This window comes from Oncorhynchus mykiss, chromosome 4, assembly GCF_057628025.1.
Source record: "Oncorhynchus mykiss isolate SJ-2025 chromosome 4, ASM5762802v1, whole genome shotgun sequence".
In the NCBI taxonomy this organism is placed as follows: Eukaryota; Metazoa; Chordata; class Actinopteri; order Salmoniformes; family Salmonidae; genus Oncorhynchus; species Oncorhynchus mykiss.
Window position 1 is genome coordinate 37,012,051 of NC_143025.1, and position 24,343 is coordinate 37,036,393.

At 41.8% G+C, this 24,343-nt stretch overlaps 2 protein-coding genes across 2 annotated transcripts; both read right to left on the bottom strand.

Moving 5' to 3' along the window:
- Positions 1-76: 76 nt before the first annotated feature.
- On the bottom strand, positions 77-8,092 carry LOC110521758 (forkhead box protein F2). The gene is made up of 2 exons (XM_021599596.3): positions 5,676-8,092; positions 77-809 (listed from the first exon to the last, which is right to left on the bottom strand). The coding sequence occupies exons 1-2, from the start codon at positions 6,646-6,648 to the stop codon at positions 640-642; spliced, it is 1,143 nt and encodes a 380-aa protein (XP_021455271.2). The 5' UTR covers positions 6,649-8,092; the 3' UTR covers positions 77-639.
- Positions 8,093-18,619: 10,527 nt separating this feature from the next.
- On the bottom strand, positions 18,620-21,559 carry LOC110521759 (forkhead box protein Q1). The gene has a single exon (XM_021599597.3). It carries the CDS (start codon positions 21,289-21,291, stop codon positions 20,254-20,256), a length of 1,038 nt encoding a protein of 345 aa, XP_021455272.1. The 5' UTR covers positions 21,292-21,559; the 3' UTR covers positions 18,620-20,253.
- Between the last annotated feature and the right edge of the window lie 2,784 nt (positions 21,560-24,343).

Here is a 24,343-nt window from a genome sequence, read left to right on the forward strand (position 1 = left end):
CAGTGCATCTCTTGCAGTGTATTTATATTTCTTACAAATGTCAAATATATTTCTGAGAGAGTCAAGCAGGCAGGTGTAGCCTAAAATACATCTGTTTTATTGAAACACTTCATGACAAAATTAAGCAAATCTCAAAGGGTATACAACAAGTGCAAATGTGTTTCAATTTGTTATAAAGAAGCTTTGTGTATGTGTATGCTGCATTTAACTTTATTGGCCTATATCGGAACAGAGGCCTAGTTACATAAAATATAAGGTATTTGTTTGCACAGTTAATGACAGCAAACACATTAGTCGTTTTGAAACTTATTTTGAAAAAAAAACTTGGTTATATTGTCAGAAGATTTGGTGCCTTCCTTCATTTCGGAAACAGTTGTTGCATAATACTTATGCAACAACTGCTTTAGGCTTATCAAGACAACGAAGGCCACTGTAAATATACCCTGATGTGAGAAGTTTTCCGGCTTCTCAGAAATAGGCTAGCCCTTCGTCCCTCTTGTTCATTCTCATCAGAAATATTAGCCAATTTATTTGCCTTTTAACTCTCATGGAATCAGTTTAAATTGTTTGATTTGGTGTTGATCAGATTCTCATCTCCGGAGCACGGTTTGGAGCCATTACGCATACTCCATGAGGCGCTCACATCACGCACGGTTTGACGTCTTGACAAAGGCTTTGGTGATGTTGGTGATGATGATAGTAAGATCCGCTGGCTGAAGGACGAAACGAGGAGATGCCGTTAAAGTTCAGGAGAAAATCCTTCCTGTCACACACGGGTGAGGAGTGGCTCTGGTAGCGAGGGATCCCCACTGGAGAAAAAGGAGATAACAGTGAATAACTCATTTTTACTAAATCCATTAAAAATAAATTTACATTTAAACAAAAAAATAACCCAGTTAAGTCTGAGTTTCGTTTCAGAATATAGGAGAAAGCCTTAATTATTGTGGGTTTTTACAAATAGGAATTCTGTAGCTTAAATATTATTCTTAATAGAAGCATTAAATTGACATTCTATAAAAAGTTATAGTATTCAGTGTATTGTGTATACACTGTAATGTACAATTTTAAATGATACAGTAATTATGGTATTATCAACTAAAAAACTCTGACATATTTTATGTTTAGTAAAAAGGTGCAGTATGAATATATTTTATACTGCAGAATGCTGCAGTATGAAACGCAGCATATTGTAAATGATGGTGCATTGTGGGAATATTTTTGGGGCAGGGAAGGAATCACTGTACATGGTACTATAATTCCACCCCTCAGAATACAGTACCATACTGTATTTTTGGCACGCCAAAAACCTTTTGACCACTAGTGGGTGCATGGTATTGTTTTTGGCTCATGAACATATTTTGAGGCATGCCTTATAAGAAGCTATATTTTTTTGTAACTCCGTGTGAGAATGCTGTACCAATTTAACTCCTGAGGTTATGGTGCCCATCAGTTTGTATAGGAGGCAGCAAATCTTAAACATTAAATGGTTGGGTATTTTATATATTTTTTTGCACTGTGGACACTGACAGGTTGGAAGCCTTTGATAAAGGTCCAATGCATCCATTTTCATCTCAATATCAAATCATTTCTGGTAACAATCTTACTGTGATTGTTTTAAAATTACAATGGTCAAAAAGACACAGTTTAGCAAAAAGCTATTTCTCAAGGAATAATTTTGCTAAGTGGTTTGAGTGGGGAGGGGAAAAATGAAAAGTACCTGTTATTGACAGAGGTTTGGCACTCTTTCTTATTGGTCTATTAACTAATTTGAAGTATGGTGATGTCACCACGGAAGGCCAAAAACTCTCTTCCAGCAGGATTTTCAAAAAGCTCTTATGCTAAAAGGACATCTTTCGCAATATCACAGTATTATTACAACCTCATAGCATGGAAATATATATGCCTTAAACACAGGAAAATCTTTTTACTAAACTGGGCCTCTAGAATACAAGTGACATATAACACCAAATATGAATTAATATACTGCAATGTGTAAACACTTTACCTAGCGGCCAACCTGCTTGCATCAATCCCTTGTAATTACAGTAAAATACTGTAAAACAAACCCCTCCCCTCAATGAATTTCATTATGGAAGCATCTCATTTTTACAGTATAATAGTACATGTTATGATATTTATGACATTACACACTACTTGCTTTGATGCAGTATTCATGTACTGTAATATAAAATGCAGAATTTGACTTGCCACCGCCTGTAAACTACTGTCACATTCACTGTCACCCATTTACAGTGTAGGCAATTAGGCATATTCATTTTAACTATGTTTGAGTTGACACATCTTGCAATAGTTTGGCCAGTAAACAAAGTGAAGAGTCCCATAACACCACGTGCAGAAATCACTTTCAGTGAATCTAGAGATTAGACCTCAACTTTTACGGCGGCGGGACTCGTTAATTAACTACGCCACGAAACATCCCTACCTCTGCATTTAGATTTATTATTTATACTGTAAACTATATATTCCTCACAGTAAAGTCGCTCATACTCAACAGTTCTATGGTCACTTTTCTATGTTGTATAATATATGTGAACTGTGTCAATTATTTCTGTCTGTTTCGTCTATGTTCATTGTCTATTTCTAGAAACACCAAGCAAAATTATGGGTATGTACTTAGCGAATAATGTATTAATTAATGAAGAGGCTGGGATTGCTGTCCTTTTTAGTATAGGTAAAATAATAGAATTGCTTCCATGCTCCCCTCAGTATTCCCATTCATGAGAATACCACTAACGTTGAATCCAAAATGTGTTAAGCCTATTTCTTCTTTAAAATATTCACATTTAAACATGCAATGATTTTAATGTACAATAGTTTATTTTGGGTGTGTGCAAATTAGATGCATTGAGCGTAGGCCTACACAAAATAGCAGAGCAAATATATGCTATGGGATGCAACAAAAATCGTATTTTGGAGCAGCAGTCTTTAATTCTGAAATTTGCCTAACGTAAAACACTCATGACTTGACTTCCGAATCCTTGCTTCTGTAATGTTTGTTTGGTTGGTGCACTTTGCATTAGTGATAGGTGCATTATGTGTACACATATTTTTACATTTGTCATTTAGCAGATGTTTTATACAGAGCGATTTACAATTAGCGCATTCAGTCGTATCAAGTACTACATTTTCCTTAAATATTTAGCAGCAAGTCCGCGCTAGTAGGTAAAGCATTTTTTTAATTGGATGGGAAGGGGGCACGGTGATAGTTATGTAAGGTGGGCTACTCTTCAAAGAGGTAGGGTTCCAGACGTTTTCGGAAGATGTGCAGGGACTCCGCTGTCTTGACTTTGGGGGGAAGCTTGTGCGAGTGCAAGCTGCCCTCCCGTAGGGGTGGGAGGGCCACCATTATATTTAACTTAGAGAAATGTTTAGTCTTACATTTTAAGTGTTCAGTCTTAAACCAGATAAAGTTACGTTCGTTAAAAGTGATTTGATAGGCCTATAATAACCAAACAACGTCATCGTTTCAGTGCTTTCTACACCAATTGGCCTCCGTATCCTTCAGAGATTTATGAAAGATGATTTAGGTAACGGTCCTTATGTTTGATTGTCCGTTTCTCTTGAGGGCATAGACATGTTACACTGTTTATCCCCGAGAGCTGCAGGAGCAACATCACAAGTATTAAGTCATCATTATATGGCCTTATATAATTTTCTGACAAATAATTGAATCTGGAGAATTAGAACAGCGGTCCTTTGTCATAGATCCTTATGTGCCAGGTCAGCAACACAGTCAGAGCGAGAAAGAGGGAGGAGAGGGAAAGGGGAGCATGCGAGCGAGCGTGAGCCTCATCAAGGTCATAAGGACTCCAGATGTGACGCATGCACGCGCAGTGTCGGTGTTTTCTCTCTAGGAGACTGCAGGCCTCTATCCTGAGGGTGCTGCCCTTGTGCCCCATTTTCAGAGACAACACACGGGCCGTGACTGACAATCCTTATGGGCCGTGTAGAGGCCCGTGAGAACAGATAAAGGCTTGTCTTCTAAATAGTTATGAGAAGTCGTAAAGTTTGACAAGCCTTGGAGGTCTAGCGAGGTCGAGGCCTATTCGTTAGTTGAAATCATCTTCAGTGTGGTCCGACTCGCACAGCCTTTGTTTAGATAACCCCCGAGACCCCTCTGGCTTTAGAATGATTCCCCTCAGAAATCCCTTGGACTTTTGTTAAAAGCGTCGACATATTAGAATCATGTAAAACAAGGTTAACATGAACTAAATTACATGGATGTGAAGACAATCAACTGGCCTAAGGAGCGATAAGTTAAATTTACACAAAGGGGGCTACAGTTTCAATTATGGCCCATTGCACTAAGCTCCTGAGGTGGAGCAGTCCAACCACAGCTCCCACTGAAGGCTGCAGTGAACCTAGTGAAGGACATGCACACTCTTGACCATCCACTGAATGACCTGCTCCCTCCAAAAAGAGGTAACAGCACCACCAGGCTCATGAGAAACAGCCACCAACTGTCCTGTATAACTGCCCTGCGAAACGCCACTCCACCCACTGCGAAACGCCACTCCACCCTCTGCTATCAGACTGTACAATAACGCTAGCTCTTAAATGGTTCTCAAATAAAAAAATTAAAAAATGTAAATCACATTTTCATATTTCAATTTCCATCATGAAACATGTCCTGTAATGTTTCAAGTGTTCAGTATTTTATTTGTGTCACGTATTATGTGCTAAATATTTCAAATGAGTGTTTTGCAATTATTAGTAATGTAAATTCTGCATTTCTTCAGTTTTATCTGTGAGCATGAATAAATAAACTCAGACTCAAATTCCTTTCTTAACATTTATGTAAACAAGAACACAGCCACCGCATTATTCTTCCTAAGGCCTAGCCAATATATCAACAACATTTGAAACTATTTTGTTAATTTATGTTCTTAGAAGCTGTTTGGCCCTTATATTTCCCACCTCACCTTAAGTGTCCTTCTAATTACCCATGCATATTTGTAATGGAGTCCCTTAAAGAGCATTATTTCACCTGAGGTGATTCAAAATTTCACCTTAGTTCCACGACAGAATATAGTTGCAAACGAATCATCTTAAATCCAATCAAATGACTTTAACCCACAACATATGGAAGACATTTTGCCAGAACACAACTTGAAATTTGAAGGAAATGCATCCACGTCAACCAGTCCGTTAAATTAGGTCTAAATAATCTGAGACCTATCCATCTCCAACATAGTTGTATAGATGTATTACGAATGTAAATCATTCCATATTTAGGCTGCAACAAACACACTAGACTACCGCTGGTAATTTTCTTTGCCAAAGCTTTGTTTAATCTGCGTATGTGTCACGTAGCCCAAGTAAGAGTGAATTTCTCTATTGACTATTAGAAAGGCCAACTATAATTTTAACATACAAATTTAGCAAGTTTATATAATATGTATTAGGCATTCCGTAAAGTTGGAGTTTTAGCCTCAAGAAAACAGCCCGATCAACGAGAAAATTTGAGTTAGTAAATTATCAACCTGCAAAGGTCTGTTTACTTTTATATGACACGTTTTACAGTACTTGCTACGCTTGACCAAGTGTATTTGTAATGGCAAGATGCATATGCTTAAACTCCCTGTTACGCATGACATTTCAAACGGATTATTTAAGGCGTTATGACTTAACGTACACAACGTTTATTGGCCTACCTGAGATATCGGCGGTGTCCCTGGCGTTCTGGTGGAGGTAGCTCTGCTCCAGGGAATAGGGGGACATGCCGGAATTTAGCCCAGAGGACGCCGAGCTGCTGGAGACCAGAGGCTGCTGCTTTATGTACGGGGAGCCGCCGGGAGACGCCCAGTGTCCGGCGCTACTGGCGTATGGAGAATGACCGTCCAAAGCGCTGGCCATAGCCGGAGACGAGGGCACAGGGCTGCTGCTACTGTCCGGTCCACCGTAGTCCCCGTTGGACGTTACCGGACAGCTGGCCATATATGTGGACCCGGGGCTCGGGGACATGTGAGGTACGTGGTGGCCACCGCTCAGTCCGTCGTAGCCACCGGCCATGGAGTTGGTCATCATGTCCAAGTTGTAACCGTTGCTATGACACGCCAGAGACCCAGTGGGCGCCTGAAAATCAAAGTTCTGCGGTAAAATGGACGTACCGAAGCCTATCCCGTTCATCATCCGGTAAATGGGCTTCAGAGCTTGGCATTTTCTCCGGAAGCCCCTGGGTCTGCGGCGGAACGAGCCCTCTTCGAACATGAACTCGCTGGCCGGGTCGATGGTCCAATAGTGGCCTTTCCCCGGCCTGCCTAGCCCTTTGGGCAGCTTGATGAAGCACTCGTTCAGGGAGAGGTTGTGCCGGACGGAGTTCTTCCAGCCCTGGTAGGATCCTCTGAAGAAGGGGAACCGGGCCTGGAGGAACTGATAGACCTCACTGAGCGTCAGCCTCTTAGTCGGTGAACTCTGTATCGCCATGACGATGAGCGCAATGTAGGAGTAGGGAGGCTTCTCTGGTCGCCTCAGGCCGGAGCTCGCCTTCTTGCTTTTGGCCCCGGCTAAAGAACTGTCCACCTCGGTCTGTGGGCTCATCATGGCGGGGTGCAGGACTCCGGAGGTCGGGCTGGACCTCAGGGGAGGCGGCGGGTCCAGCTGCTGCTGAGAGAGCTCGGTCGTCATCTCTGCTCTGCTAACGCACAGCAGTGGCGTAGATGAGCAGTGACCTTGGGGGAGAGGGGGAAGCGGAGAGCAAGATGTGGAGCAATAGATCTTTTAAAAGAACTAATAGGATTCGAAAAAATTGATCACAAGAAATGTCGCTTATTCTCAACGTCCTCCTCAAATCACACAAGCATTTGGTCTTCGGAATTCCACAAAAAGTGGTTGGAGAGGGAAAATCCTCGCTGGAATCTCCTATTTCGCAGAGAATGTGCAGCGAGTGCAGTGTCAGAATGTGGGAGAGACGGTGGGGTGCAGAGTATCCAATGAGGGCTCGGTATAACGCAGCGTTTTGCGGGGTTCAGTCCGACTTAGGCTCCGGTATGGTTCGTTGTCACCGTGGCGGTGAGTGCAGCTCTGTGGCGCACCGGGTGGGCATCGCCCTCCTTAATCCCTGGGGGAGGAAACACGAAGACTACTCGATCTAGTGTGCGCTGCCGCTCAGCCAAACAAAAAGCGACCACCTATCATTTCTTAAATCTACCCCCCACCACACCCAATCCCACTGAAATCAGTGACGACTAGAGCCCCCCTCCCCTTCCTGTCCAGTCGTTGCAGCAGAATCATGCCCCTCGCTCTTCATTTCTCCATCCCTCCTTCCCTCTTCCACCCTCTCTCTCCTTCCCATGCTCTCACTCTGACATATCAAATAGGCTACACGCAATTACGCCATCTATCAAACCTCCCAGATGTTCTAATCAACAGCGCCACACGGAACGCGCACAAGGTAAATAAAAAACAACTCCTTCTTGCATGTTGTTACCAAACATTCAGATTGTTGATAAGTGTCATGATGCTGCATAGCAGAAACATTTTCTGTAATGAAGAGGGTATAACTGTGTATGCCAGGGGTATTTCAGCACTTACCCTACAAGGTCCGGAGCCTGTTGGTTTTCTATTCTACCTGATAATTAATTGCACCCACCTGGTGTGCCAGGTCTAATGGTAGGCCTCCATTTGTTTTGCTGGCATGCAACAAGATCATGTTAAATATCAGATCCAGTAGAGGTAGCGATACATCCCCTAGCTGACAAGGTAAAAATCTGTTGTTCTTCCCCTGAACAAGGCAGTTAACCCAAGGCAGTTAACCTAGGCCGTCATTGTAAATAATAATTTGTTCTTAACTGACTTGCCTAGTTAAATAAAGGTTAAATAAAAACAAATAAAACATATTAATACATTTAACTGTGCATAGAACAAACTGTGTAGGCTCATAGAAATCTCGTGAAAGTAATCCCATCTCGTGTTTGCCTAGTTCTCTCAGACCCAATCGTGAGAGTCACTACGGAACCGACCCACATAGAAAACAAATTGTCGCGCTGAACCAGGGAGTGGAGAGGAAGAGGTGGTGCTCTTTCGCCGGAGTGCATGCGTGTGTAAGCGGGGGTTGTTCTGAGTAAATGACTTTGACATGAGTGGAAGCAGGCTTTTTCCATCAAGTCCAGCCCTGGATACCACACACAGCGCGCCAGTTTCAGTTTACCGCCCCAGGCTCTAGCTGGTCCCTGGCAGGGAGATTCCCCTGGGCCCCGCATTCATTAGAGCGAGAGAACTGAAATTAGGCTCACGGGCGTCGACAGCTTCCCCCCTTATGAAGACCGATCATAATACAGATTTGTCCAACATGATGCAATTATTTATTTAAAAAAATATATATATGGTCAACAACCACGAGAGAAATATGAATTTGTAGACCACTTATCCATCCCATTGCGATGTTCAGTGTTATTGAAACGAATGATACTATTTATTGCATGCCTGCATCATGCGTTTAACAGGCTATTTATTTGTTTTTACTAGACAAGTGAGTTAAGAATTCTTATTTGCAATGACGGCCAACCGGGGAATAGTGCCTAACTGCCTTGTCCAAGGGCATAATTTTTACCTTGTCAGCTCGGGGATTCGATCCAGCAATCTTTCGGTTACTGGCCCAACGCGCTAACAAGGCTACCTGGCGCCCCATTTATATATACTATGATGACTTTTCCTTCATTTCGAAATCGTTGTCTGCGTTTGATAGGCTACACTCTCTTGTTTTCCATTCAGCCACCCAATGTCATGAAAAATAACAGGTTTTGGCTCAATTTCTATAAAGACGAATATTAAATAATTCCCCCCCCCCCCCCCCCCCCCTATTACTTTTATTGTATAGGCTTTGCTTTTGTAAATAGAATGTCTAATATATAGGCTAGTTGTTTACGTTTTTAATCAATATTTACAGTTTAGTAGGTATATAAGCTATACAGACATATACAAATAGACCTACAATCTTTGTCCAAAAATGGTAATGGGTTTAAAATAATGTTATAACGTACGATTTAGATCTTTATTTGGGCTGATAAATCACATCACAATATCTCCTTTGTTTGCTTCTTCTCCCTCATTACATTTATACCATATGGATTTGGTTTAGACTGAGCTCTATTTCGTATTGTGCCGCTGAATCGAAACGACGAGAAGGAAAGAGTGAACAACCGTAAACAGTAGACTAGGCCTAATTACAACCTTCGATCAGAATAGAAGAATCTTGCAGCTGGGCCTAATGGATTTCATTTCTGCATTTACGATGTGAACGTCTTAACTTTGGATAGTTGAGATATAGAAAATAGACAGAAAATAGTATAATAATCTAATCGCCTCCTAATCTCTCTGTGCATGTGCGTTTTAACATTAACCCTGTCATTTGACACCAACAAAAGCCTTTGCATTAGACAAAAAATAATTTGCGGATAAAATCATTTTCCCACCATAAACTAGGCTTCCATCCTATTGGCGAGAGATTTTCATTCGAATATTCTAAAATCCACATAAAAATTATGCGCATTTTCCACTACAGATGTTTCCATTAAATGGCTTGTTGCAGATGAAAGACTGTGCGTGATGACGTAGTGCACATAAAAATACATTTTGCGGTTAAATTCCCATGTACCGAATAAAAAAATAAAAGTTAAATCTGTTTCCATCGCATTTTCAACTCTACTGATAGTTTTTGTCACAAAACATGTTGCGTTTTATAGCGAATGTACTTACTCTGGTATTGGCAAGTGCCAATAGAGCGCAGATTGTAGGGGGGGGGGGGTCAATCGGCAGCAGTCAAGCATGTCACGTCACAAGAATAAGACCCTCGATATTTATTGGAAAGCAGCATCATGCTCATCACCGTGCACTTTCACCACCCTGTGAAGTTCGTAATCTATTTAATCTGTAGTCTAATAAACTGCATGGTGTGCAAGGTCCTCACAACCCATTTCGTGACTTCGATATCATGGGTATTATATCAATATTAGAGGCATAAAGTCGTTTCCACCGCCATTTCCCACGTCATTAATTGTACGGACACAAAAATAACCCACAATGTCAAACAAACAAATGGTCTCTCAGCATTGATAAAATTACATCGAAACTTCCTTTTTCCATCACACCTGTTATGATTATTGTTTTATTGCGATATGACTTTACTTGCATAAAAACTGTGGATGGGAACTTGGAAAAAAAGGTTCCTTATATAGCCTATGCTATGGAACCACAAAAAGTGATATATAGAACCTTTCTATAGGGTTATTTGTTCAGAACCCTAGAGGTTCTTCTTGAACCAACATGGTTCCATATATAACCCTGCATGGTGCCATTTATGAATTATGGCTACTTAATATTAAATAGTAATATTTTAATATAAAAATAAACAAATCATGGCCAAAAAAATACCAGCATAGTTTTAGAATATATTGTCATTATATGCAAACATATTTTGGAAATACAAACTGGTGGAAGGCATCTCTTTGTTTGAATGATGGTCCATGTCACCTCTGTCTGACTTCTTTATAAGACAATATACTTTGTCCATTTAGTTACAACAACAAAAATGTGTCTTCTGCTCTGTTCTCAACTCCCCCCAAAGCAAACACATACAGTTGAGACCAGCACAGGTTCAAGCTGTATGCAGCGCCCCTGGATATAAAGTGTCTTGTGGAATTGAGGACCTTCCTTGCTCAAGGACCAAACAGTAGGGGACATTTTTGAGGATGTGAATCCAGCAGCGCTCCAGTTGTCAGATCAATTCCGCCTGTTTTCTTTTCCAGCACCAGACCCAGGATTCGAACCAGCCACAACTCCTTAGCCGCTGGCCTACCAACCTACTTGACCGGTTCCAGAGAAGAACGAAAAAAAGGAGGGAAAAACTGTATTAATCTACAGAAATAAACACAAGTTAATCTGCCAAAATGAAGACAAAATGCTCTGCAGACATAATTATTATGTAGAATAACAATTTATATATATGCAGTTGTCAGCAGCAGCTGAAAGAGGGATCTTCTGCCTCTGATTGTTCTTGGTTACTGCCAGACTGAGAAAAACATAGATAGTGTTAAAAGTAATGGCGTGATTTTAACTAGGCTATTTGAATCAAAACTCATTATGCATCATTTATCATAAAAAAAATGTATACATGCCTCTGTCAGCAACAGTGTTCTAGTGGCTTCATGAAATATAGGCTAGGCCCATCAATTGACTCCACACTGAAATAAAATAAACAATTAGCTAATTGCCATAGTCAGGCTGGATCTGTAGTTCTATTTGGCATATCCCATAATAAAAAAATTACATGTATTTGAAAGTCACTTGTAAAGTTATTAATTAAATTAACCTAGCTTTTTCGGTTTAGCTAGCTATAGCTAGCTTACAAAAGTGCTCAAATTTGATAATTTAAACTTTATTTATTTAGCATATAGTCTCATATGACGTTGACTTCATATGTTTGAAATAAATAATTAACTTTTGCTTACATTGAATAATAATGTGCTTATTGGTAGGCTACTTGCAAGTTGGTTCAACCACCATCCTCTTGTATCATCTTGCGATGGATTGGCAGATGGTTTTAAAATTGGAATTTTGAGGTCACCAAAATATTCAATATAGAACCCTTTTTACATTTTTGTTTTTATCTAAAGCCCTTTCACATTTGCACTTAAAATTAGGGCCAAATTCTAGTTGGCTCGAATGGAATTCTCATTCGAGCTGAGTTGAGGGAAACCAAGGCAAGCACAGCCCAGTTTCACAACTACTGCCAGCTCAATTAGAATTTGCCCTGGTGACAGTGTTACTATGCAACCACCTGCTGATCACAGCTGGATGCTAACACCACGTTCAGCTAGCTTGTCTGGGCTTGTTCCTGTTAGCTAGCATATGGAAAAGCAATACGGCTGTAGTCGGACATGACACAAATGATCACCACAGCTAGATCCTTAATTTATTTTTGCACAACACACATTTTTATGAGAACAGTCAGCCCTCGAATGCTAAGTAGCTACCGGACGTTAAATCAAATCAAACTTTATTTGTCATGTGCCAAATACAAGTGTAGACTTTACCGCGAAATGCTTACTTACAAGTACTCCAGTGCAGTTCAAGAAGAGTTAAGAAAATATTTACCAAGTAGACTAAATTAAAAAGTAATAATATAAAGTAACACAATAAGAATACATTTTTTTTGTTTTGAGCAAGATGGCGCTGACAGAGATGGTTGCCTCACTTCAGGTCCTTAGGAAAGGCTGCAATTATTTGTTTTCTTATGTATTATTTTATGTTTTATTTTATTATATTTTGCTACACTCGCATTAACATCTGCTAACCATGTGTATGTGACCAATAAAATTAGATTTGACAATAACGTGGCAAAATACAGGAGGCACCGGTACCGAGTCAGTGTGCGGGCGTACAGGCTAGTTGAGGTAATCTGTACATGTAGGTGTGGGTGAACTGACTATGCCTAGATAACAAACAGCGAGTAGCAGCAGTGTACAAAATGTGGGGTAAAAATGTCAATGTAAATTGTCTGGTGGCAATTTTATAAATTGTACAGTAGTCTAATGGCTTTAGAGTAGAAGCTGTTGAGGAGCCTTTTGGTCCCAGACTTGGCTCTCCGGTACCGCTTGCCAGTCAGTAGCAGAGAAAACAGTCTATAACTTGGGTGACTGGAATCTCTGACAATTTTATGGGCTTTCCTCTGACACCGCCTATTATATAGGTCCTGGATGGCAGGAAGCTTGGCCACAGTGATGTACTGGGCCGTTCGCACTACCCTCTATAGCGCCTTACGGTCAGCAGTTGCCAAACCAGGCAGTGATGCAACCGGTCAGGATGCTCTCGATGGTGCAACTGTAGAGCCTTTTGAGGATCTGGGAACACATGCCAAATCTTTTCAGTCTCCTGAGGGGAAAATGTTTTGTTGTGCCCTCTTCACGACTGTTTTGGTATGTTTGGACCATGATAGTTCGTTGGTGATGTGGACACCAAGGAACTTGAAACTCTCGACCCGCTCCACTACAGCCCTGTCGATGTTAATGGGGGCCTGTTCGGCCTGCCTTTTCCTGTAGTCCACGATCAGCTCCTTTGTCTTGCTCACATTGAGGGAGAGGTTGTTGTTCTGGCACCACACTGCCAGATCTCTGACCTCCTCCCTATAGGCCATCACATCGTTGTCGGTGATCAGGCCTACCATTGTTGTGTCATCAGCAAACTTAATGATGGTGTTGCAGTCGTGTTTGGCTACACAGTCGTGGGTGAACAAGGAATACAGGAGGGGACTAAGTACACACCCCTGAGGAGCCCCAGTGTTGAGGATCGGCAATGGAGACATGTTGTTGCCTACCCTTACCACCTTGAAGCGGCCCGTCAGGATGTCCAGGATCCAGTTGCAGAGGGAGATGTTTAGTCCCAGAGTCCTTAGCTTAGTGATGAGCTTCGTGGGCAGTATGGTGTTGACCGCTGAGCTGTAGTCAGTGATCAGCATTCTCACATAGGTGTTCATTTTGTCCAAGTGAGAAAGTGCAGTGTGGAGTGCAATTGAGATTGCGTCATCTGTGGATCTGTGGGTGATGTGAGCCATGACCAGCCTTTCAAATCACTTCATGGCTACTCATGTGAGTGCCACAGGGTGGTAATCATTTAGACAGGTTACCTTTGCTTCCTTGGGCACAGGGACTATGGTGGTCTGCTTGAAACATGTAGGTATTACAGACTCGGTCAGGGAGAGGTTGAACATATCAGTGAAGACACTTGACAGTTGGTTTGCGCATGCTTTGAGAGTTGAAACTAGCTAGCTAACGTGAGCTAGCAGGAATTTTAGCTGGCCAAGTCGTATTGAAAGCTAGCTAGTAACATGTCTAAACTGATGTTGGGTTTGCTTGCTTAGCTAGCTAATAGCCAATGCCATGGCAAGCAAGGTAGGAATTAAGCTAGCTAACCTGTTATGCTAGTAACAACACTTACCATTTAGCTAGCTAACTTTAGCAAGCTACATACATGGCTCTGAGTCTGGCTGGCACTTGCAGGAGCATGGGGTAACGTTAGTGAATTCAATTCTTCAACATCTTGCTGGCTAGCAACATTTGCTAAGCCAACTGCACAGTCACATATTGGCTACCTAGCTACATTATATAATTTCTAATTTTGGAGGCAGTGTAAATGCAATTCGAGCTAGCCCACCAAGGCCAGCCCAACCAAATTGCCAATGTAAACTGGGCTTAAGTGTGTAGGCTAGGGTTCCCCAACTGGTGGGCCGTATTTGGCCAGCAGATGGTTTTATTTGGTCCCCCAAGTTTTCTTAGCAAAAAATAAATAAGTAAACATTTTGGGGTGGAGTTTTCATTGTTGGACATAAGACTGTAAAAACACATGGAAATCAGCTCCAATTGAATTGAATTGAATAAATCTGTTCCCAAGTATTCCCATGCATAATAGAGACACGTGATCGTTTGCAAATGTTGGCAAGGTTTGAAATGATTTATGTTTAAGTCAAACATATCTGTTTGGGCTTCTTGGTCAATTTGCAGTCTGCAAATTATTCATACTTCTATTATGGCCCCCCCAACCATCCGCTCATGAAAAAATTGGCCAGCAGCTGAATCTATTTGATAATCCCTGGTGTAGGCTATGCATTTATTAAACACATGATTTCCTCTTGCTTCTAGCTAGCGAACACTGCAGTTAGCGATAATACATTTCCATGAAGAACAACCAAGACCTCACAAACCACAGCCGATAACTTTGTTGTTGTTGTTGTTAAACAGTAAGCTAGTTATGAACCCCAAACATACATGTAAACATACATGTAGTTGTGCATGCTAGCTAGCATTAAACTCGACCGACAGCATTGTTATTTCAAACATTTGTAGAAAAAATTCCAGCCTCCGGCATAAACTTTCTCCTGCTGTCTTGTCATTCATAGAATCCAAATGTGTGCTGACTGATCAACAGTGTCAAGTTACTTTTCAGTTTGTTCACAGAATATCGGAAATCGCCATGCAAAAGTAAAAATTCAGGGGGCTGCACAAGGTATACCAGAGTTAAACAACATCACTCTGAATCACTGCTTGCCTGACATTCCGTGTGCCAGCCAGGTCTCATAGACTAGATGTAACATCGTAAACGTAAAGCCGGGACACTGAATTGACGATATGTTACGATTGGTATGGTTACACAAGACGGGTTACTTAAAACCCTTTCCTGTAGTCAAATGACCAAATAGCCCTCTAGTGGCCTCATGAGTGGAATGTTATAAATATTTTTCATAATTTCATATTTGATCAACATAATTTCAAAACACCGGCTGAAATTCCGATGTTTCTATTTCAAACGGTTTTGTTATATTTCAGTCTTCTGTGATGTATATAAAGTGTAATATTGGGATTCCAAATCAAAATATAATACATTTCAATCCTATCTGATATGGTACAGGTGTTTTATTGTTTTTTTAAGACCATAACCGTGTGTGTTAGGTGTATACTTTTGTTTCAAAGTAGATAGGCATTTTGCAATGAATAATACAGTATAATGGTTGAAAAGCGGGATTTTGATAATATCATTGTATCCACACACTCTAAATCACTTTGGCACAGTAGGCATCAATTTCCTTTCCAATAATGTTGTATACAACATTATACCTTTCAATAATTTTTACAGAACACAAATGCTTTCAATTGCCCACTTATAGATAGGCATGACCAATTTAGGCATCTTTTTTCACAATGCGATATTCTGTTTAAAATAACACGTGGGCTTATGAATGAATACAAATAAAAATGTGATTATTTATTAGTCTAGTGGTTAAGTATTTAGGCATATATTATGTGAATTAGGCCTCGTGAAATCATTGTCAAATGTGCAACAGGTACTGTTGCATGTAGGTATAAATTATGTATGAGTCATGTAGAAATAACAAAACATACTTTCAACTCCAATGCAATTGCCTGTCTATGGTGCAGGAACCACTGACTCGTAGCCTTTTTCTATAATCAAGACACCTGCTGGAAACTCTTAACTGGTTAGGACAGCTTATGAGGTGCTGAAATGTAGGAGTAAAATGTTTATTATGCTCGGGAACTTATTACCAATTGTCTACTGAGACGCATTGTGGATACTGGCCCACCTCTCAGACTATCAAAGGAAGAGGTTATTGCCCTACTCCGTGAGATGCATGCCATCCCTATGGTACTGCCCAGGGACACAGTGCTTTATGGCAGAGGTGGCAGATTGTGGAAATGCAAACACCAGCTTGTTGAAAGTGCGCCGGGCCATCTCTATGCGCTTTGTTGATGTCCTCCTCCCACTGGAACATACAACTACCCCACTGTGTGATGTCAGAGTAGACAACAATTGTCCCAGGGAACATTTGGATTAATACCTCCAAATCAGACAGCATCTGACGCACCAGGGCTGTCCCTTTTGTGTGTCCCAAGTGGTTTCCCCCGAGGTGGATGACTGTGATATTCACGGTCACACCTTGGCTTGGCGAGAGAGAATATTTCAGAACTCTTCCATTGAGAACAACTCATCCATATTTTGCGTTTCCGTAGTCATCTAGCCAGCTACACTGTGAAATGACATAGTAAGTATTTGCTTCAGGCTTTGTTCCCTTGCTCTCGCCAATTTGCTTTGAGCAATGATCAGTGGGTGTATGAGCTGGGATCTTATCAATAAATAAAATGCACAACACTGTGAGGGTTCACAAGGAGAGCATGTGTTAAACTGTATTACAAACTCGGTGGTTCGAGCCCTGAATGCTGATTGGCTGTCAGCCGTGGTGGGTATGAGGAAACATTTATTTTTACTGTTCTAATTATTTTCTCGTAGAGCCTCTCTCATAATCTGGGGCGGCAGGGTAGCGGTTAGAGCGTTGGACTAGTAACCGGAAGGTTGCAAGTCAAATCCCCGAGCTGACAAGGTACAAATCTTTTGTTCTGCCCCTGAACAGGCAGTTCACTGTTCCTAGGCCGTCATTGAAAATAAGAATTTGTTCTTAACTGACTTGCCTAGTTAAAGGTAAAACAATATATATTTTAATAAGTGCCTACATCTTTTCAGAGCCTTTTTTTATTATATATTATTTTACTTAAAATAAAGCTATTTCCAACGTACTATAACGGTAATATGGGTCTTTATTTCCTCTTTCAGGCGCCCAAATGCACGCTTCCTGTCCAGGTCAGCCCTTTGTGCTGAGAGCACCGGGTTCTTTCTCTGTTTGGACTCCCTAACATTGTGCCAAACACACACCGGACGAGAACTACGGCATATTCAGTCTCTATTGTCCTCAGACTCCGACATGTATTTGGTGTATTATGATACGCCATCTCTTAGCTAGTTTTTGTTCCACAACCCAGAGAGATAGGCGTAGCCCATAGAATAAAAACATGACCGTACACTGACGGTCAGCGCTGGTGCTCTTCGCAGCGTACAGGTGTGCTGTTCCGGTGTTTCACCTGCAGGTTGCAGCATTGTTCCTGGAAACGGTCTCAAACCTGTCACCTGGACCATGCAGACTGCGTTTTTCTGGTTGCGTTTACACAGCCAGTCCAATTATACCTGCTTACTAATCAGATCAGCGCGGAAAAATATCTGATGCGAAAAGATCTGGTATGATTGGTCAAAAGACCAGTTAGTGGGTAAAATATCCGAATTCGGCTGCCTGTGTAAACGCATCTTCTGAGGCATCAGGATCGTACAAGTGTCACCTGTAACGTGATTTTTTGTTAGCCTACCATAGGCCTATGCATCAATGTGCATGATTGAGGAGGACGGACAGGTAGCCTAATATCTTATGACGTCAAAATATGTGTCCACTTGCATTGCAGGCCTATTTGTAGAAACATGTAAGGCCTAAATACGAATGTTCTCCGTTATTTTAGATTTCCTTTGCATTGATTGCCATTGCCTTCAACGCTGAAGAAGGGTTCATACCCGAAACTCATACCAATAAAAATATGTGAATTAAATTTTTTTTACCGGAGTGCTCTCCTATTTCTGTTTCATTTATCATTGGCCCACAATACAATCATTTACTTATCTTTCTCCATTTATAGCCTACTCCTTTGCAATGTTTGTCTAGATACAGCACTTCGTAGCGATAGTCTAAGCACTTTTTTAAAAATAACATTAGTAGTAAACATTGTTAGGGGAACGCGAAGTTTAAACACGACTTCGAGGTTCTGCTTCAGGACCGTGGGGAGCTCGAGACATAGCCCATGGACTGCACGGACCTATGGATACCCCCTAAGCTAATATCACAAGTGTATTGTGATAATTAATTCATGCACTTGAAGTAGCCTACATTGCTTATCAATATTTTACAGATTACATAACTAACTTGTAATTTATTATGAAACATTGAAACAAAAAACGGTTTTGGTCTGTATATCGTTTAGAATATGCAGGTCGGTGTCTTGGTTGTTGTTGTAATTCATCCCACATATTTGTTTTTATATTCAAAAGATATTGTAAATCTAATTCAGCAAATCAGGAAATTGATGCAACGTGTGTCATGTTTAAAAATCGAATAAAAAATCCTGAACATACAGCATGGTAAAAAGGGTCGGATATATTTTTTGATCCAACTATTAAAGTGTTTATGATGAAGAAACAAACATAAAATGCACGAATGTATTGTTTACTATAATACACATTTATTTCAGTATGACACAGACATTTTGAATTGCGTGACTGAAACAATAATTATTGTGTAGCCTACAAGGTTTATGTACAGAGTAAAGTCAAATGTCATATTTGAACACTCTACATTTGATTGTACATTGTTTATAGTTGACCCGGACCCCGGGCACATTACCCATGTGAACGCCACAGAACAAAGAATGTTGAATGAATAGGGTACGCCATATTTTGATTGACATGCTCTGTTACAATTTACCCTAAACCATAGGAGATGGAGCAACGTTTCCCCAAGTCTGAGATTCCATCCTCGAATTGGAGGACAAATATGAATAATGTTTTAGTTTGTTTTAATTATACTACTTAGAGCTTGAGGAGACGTGTATATTTTAACTGTACTTAATATATATTATATATTATAACTACACATGATCTGCTATTGTGAAGCGAAATGTCCGTACAACGCAAACCCCATCCTCACTTGGAACGTCCTTTCCAGACGTGTGTTGTAGTTAATGTTAATTATCCTTCTTGACTTATTTGACATAATTCAGCACTCCCCATTCCTGGGACGGATCTCACAAGCCTTAAATATTTAGGAATATCTTAACCGACCTGTAATTTGTGCCTAACAATTCTGCATGCTTCTATAGCCGTGCCGTGCAGGCAGAGGAAGACAGAAGGGTGAAATGTAGATCTGTATATGTATACCCCTTTCTACATAATTTGTGCCTTACACTGCAGCTTCCTAGCTGTGCCATGCTATGCAGAGTAGGCAAAGGGGTGAAATAGAAGTCTGAAATGAATGTATAACCTTCATTCCTCTGGAAGTTGAGTGGTTTAAGTGGGATGAGAAGGATGCCAAAACAGCGCTAGAGTTGCAGGCGCTATAAGCACTTATTTCCTGGCAGATATGGGATCTTCCCATTCCTTCCTTATGCACATGCAAACCCTTTCCCACCCCCTGATTCCGAACACACTTTAAGTATACTCAATGGAGAAAAAAATAATATTTACTTTCTATTGCCATTGTCTTGGCTTTAACCAAAGGAAAATAAAGAATACATACTTGTGGTTCGCTTTGATAATTCTTTCCAAAATATTTTTTTTTATTTTCGCTCAGAAAAATATCGTGCATGAATCAATGTTTAGGAAAACAGACTGTATTTCCTTTCTGTGCAGTAGTCAACAATCGAACAAATATTTTAAATGAATATTTTGCAGCAAGTCATACAAAACTAGGCTACAACACAAATATTTATATATTTTCATATTTGGCACATGGTAGCCGTCGTTTACAGTAGAAATTACCTTACACACACACACACGCACGCACGCACACACACACACACACACACACACACACACACACACACACACACACACATACGGGAATGTCATGTCATTCGATTGCAACTGATTTGCTCGGTCCTAGGAATAACCAGACAGAAATAAAGTCACTTGACAACAAACAAATATGACTTTTTTCATTCTTGCTAAACGACTTTTCATTGGAAACTGTTCAAAGCCCTGAATTATTTTTTAAAACTAGAAAAACGTAGAGCGTATAGGAGAGTGCACATGGCAAATCTAAGATACATCATTACAGTATTGTCCCTTATGTTGACTTTAGGAGAGCAATGAGTCTATCTGGAAAGGATGACAGCTGCCACCATGCGCTGTGTGCATCTTCACCCGGGAGAAAGCGGCATCGGAGTTTGGCATGTAGCCCTGTGACGTCATGTGTACAGCTGTGCGTGGGTCCCTGCTGTGCTCGGCTTGCTCCGCGAGGCTGCACCTGTATGCGTGCAACATGCGCGACGCGCCTGAGCTGGCCTGGTGGTACAACTGCTGTGCATGTGCGTGCGCCATAGCAGGGGATACGGGTGGGTAGCCTAGTGTGTGGGGCAGCATGTGGTGGGCACCGGCGGGCCAGTAGCACCGGTGGGCACCGGGGTTGGTATATGCACTGTCTGCATCAGTGTGGTCTCTATCCTCCCTCCTTATGAAGGGTTTACTGAGGATGCTATCGATGGAGAAGGAGCTGGAAGAGCTGGAGAACTTAGCTCCCATAACCCTCTCCTCCCGGGAGGGCGCAGATGGAGTGCTCGAGAAGCGAGTCTCCTCGTCTGGGGTCTTGATGTCCTTATTGGAACCAACGCTGGATCGACACTTACTGATGCGCTTCCTCCTGCGCCGGAACACCCCGTCGGCGAAGGTATACTCGCTGTTCGGGTTCAGCATCCAGTAATTGTCCTTGCCCCAGGGCCTGGACGGGTCCCGGAGCACCTTGAGGAAACAGTCATTCAGCGACAGGTTGTGGCGCACCGAGTTCCGCCAGCCAGTGTAGCTGCCACGGAAGAACAGGAATTTATTCATCAGGTAGTTGTTGATCTCAGCTAGAGTCAACTTGCCGCTGCCGGAGTCCCGGATGGCCATAGCAATGAGTGCGATGTAGGAGTAGGGTGGCTTGGGTCTGCGGGTGTAGGGCTTCCCCTTGCCATCGGCGCTGCTCGTGGTGGCAGGTGTTGGACTGTTGGCCACGCAGTCCCCGTCTGAGCCCAGCTCATCCCCGGATAGGGGAGAGGGGACAGTTCCCTCTGCATCACTGTGACTGCACACCTCCAAGGGAACGAAGTGGGTTGCGGAAAACACTTCAAGTTTCATGTTTAAATCTTTATTTGGTATCTTCCTCCTCTCACCTGTCAGTGGAATTGTCAGAGTTCCTCGCAGTGCAGTTCTCCTCGTCTAAAAGTGAAACAAATAGATTGTCTGTGGTGGTTCTTCAGAGAGGCGCAGGTGTAGCCGGTTAATCTGTTTCTGTAGTGGGGTCAGTGCACGTGTCTTTGAAAGCAGAGGTCGCTTTCCGTACAGGAGCTTGGTTGTACAGAGGAACTCGAGGCACCCAAACTAATGAGCAGTAGAGAGTAGATTTGTCTCAGGAGACGCGCCCTGTTATAATATAATTCCTCCGCGAGGGACTGCCCACAAGGGGCGTGGTCTATCATCTCGAGCTCAGAGTAATCTCAAATCCATTGAAATGATTGTGGGATTTATGATTACACGCTCCTTCTATTAAACGTATAAAAAGCTTAAATTATGAGGAAGAGATAAGAACTGTGTTTTAAAAATAATATATGTTGGAAGGCTTCAACAGCTCTCTCTCTCTCTCTCTCTCTCTCTCTCTCTTTCTCTCTCTCTCTCTCGCTCTCTCTCTCTCTCTCTCTCTCTCTCTCTCTCTCTCTCTCTCTCTCTCTCTCTCTCTCTCTCTCAAACACACACGCACACCTGCAAGATTGTGTGCCAGAAAATATTTTTTCGGGAGGTGGCGTGCGTTTGCCAGACACACACACACAGATGTGTTTACGTTTGTAATGTTTGTTTGTAGAGAATTTCACATCATGATACATACAAGTCTATTTCAATGATACATGTATGAAGATTCAGAACAAAACACCGTAGACTAGCTCTAGGTCTAATACAAACAAATAAAACTGTGCTGATTATTAAAACGTGATGATTATGTCAATGACAATAATCGGGGGGACAATTAAACAACACAACTTTTCTATCAGAAACGGTCACGTGACCCCACAACACCGCTCAAAGATTAAATTCACTGCAAGCTGAAGTCTCTTGTTGAAAGTGGAGACCTTATGTATAAATACTATGAGTTCATGAAAGTATACAATCCAGCCACGAGGTTTATCCATGCGAGCCTAATCCACAAGCGTTGTGCCAAAATTCACAAATAATTCGATAAGCTCTCAGGGAGACCTGCTTTGGCTGCCATTGGCTCATTGACTGAACATATTTGTGCTTTTGAAGATTTCTTTCGAAAACAATGTGTGGTGTCACTCCCTGCACATCTACACGATTATATGGACACGAGTAAACACCCTTAAAACAATTAAAACAGTTATGGGGAGATGCTTATGGCTTGCTTTGTTGTTGAATCCCTGTATACAAACATTTCCACCAGCGAGGCCTAGAAACTATGGTACACTATCTTAGTTAACCTAGTTAACTGGTACACTTCCTAGCACTAACTGTATTGTTGAACTTGCTGAGATTGTTCTAAGAACTTTTTCATGTTCTTTATTCAAAAAAAGGCAACTGCTATGGGTAGTAAAATACACTATAAATACACAAAAGTTTGTGGAGAACCCCTTCAAGTAAGTGGATACGGCTATTTCAGCCACACCCATTGCGAACAGGTGTAGGAAAATTGAGCACACAGCCATGAAATCTCCATAGACAAACATTGGCAGTAGAATGACCTTACTGAAGAGCTGAGTGACTTTCAACGTGGCACCGTCATAGAATGCCACCTTCCCACAAGTCAGTTGTTCAAATTTCTGCCCTGCTAGAGCTGCCCCTGTCAACTGTAAGGGTTGTTATTGTGAAGTGGAAACATCTAGGAGCAACAATGGCTCAGCCGCCAAGTGGCAGGCTCAACAAGCACAAAGAACAGGACCACCGAGTGCTGAAAGTGCGTAAAATTCATCTGTCCTTGGTTGCAACACTCGCGTAAGATCACCATGTCAGCTGGAGTGTTGTGAATCTCGCCACCATTGGACTTTAAAGCAATGGAAACATGTTCTCTGGAGTGAAGAATCACGCTTCACAATCTGGAAGTCCGACGGACGAATCTGGGTTGGCGGATGCCAGGACATCCCTACCTTCCCCAATGCATAGTGCCAACTGTAAAGTTTGGTGGAGGAAGAATAATGGTCTGGGGCAGTTTTTCATGGTTCGGGCCCCTTAGTTCCAGTGAATATAAACATTAACGCTGCAGCATACAATGACATTCTAGATGATTCGGTGCTTCCAACTTTGTGGCAACAGTTTGGGGAAGGCCCTTGCCTGTTTCAGCATGACAATGCCCCCATGCAAAAAGCGAAGTCCATACAGAAACGGTTTGTCGAGATCGGTGTGGAAGAACGACTGGCCTGCACAGAGCCCTGACCTCAACCCCATCGATCACCTTTAGGATGAATTGGAACGCCGACTGCGAGCCAGGTCTAATCGCCCAACACCAGTGCCCAATCTCACTAATGCTCTTGTAGCTGAATGGAAGCAAGTCCCCGCAGCAATGTTCCAACATCTAGTGGAAATACTTCCCAGAAGAGTGGAAGTTCCTATAGCAGCAAAGGGGGGACGAACTCCATATTAATGCACATGATTTTGGAATGAGATGTTCGGCGAACAGGTGTCCACATACTTTTGGTAATGTTGTGTAGCACCGAATTATGCCAATCTATATGTGGGTTTGTTTGAGAAGAATGTGATTTTCAGCCCTAAGGGACATATTGAAATTGACTCTGCGGAAGTGGGGGGTCCAACTCAAGGTGTCATAAATAAAAATGCACCCCCCTTCCCAACGTTAAAAAAATTCAGATGACCCTCCCCTCAGAATTAACTCAAAATAATGTTTACACCGACAAATAACAATAACTGTTATTGATCAGCTAGGGGAATCAGATTTTCAACATTTTGATGCCATATTCATAATTATAAAACACACATGCAACACATTTTCCATCAACAAGCTTCTCTACCAATCAGGGCCGACCGTTGGCATAAGTGATATAAGGGGATGTTTAGGACCCCGGCCGCTAGGCCCCCCCCCCCCCCCCCCAATGTGCTTTAAAACCACACTATATTCTCTATGCCTCAATGCAAAATGAAGAGAATAACAGGAAATAAAACAAATAAA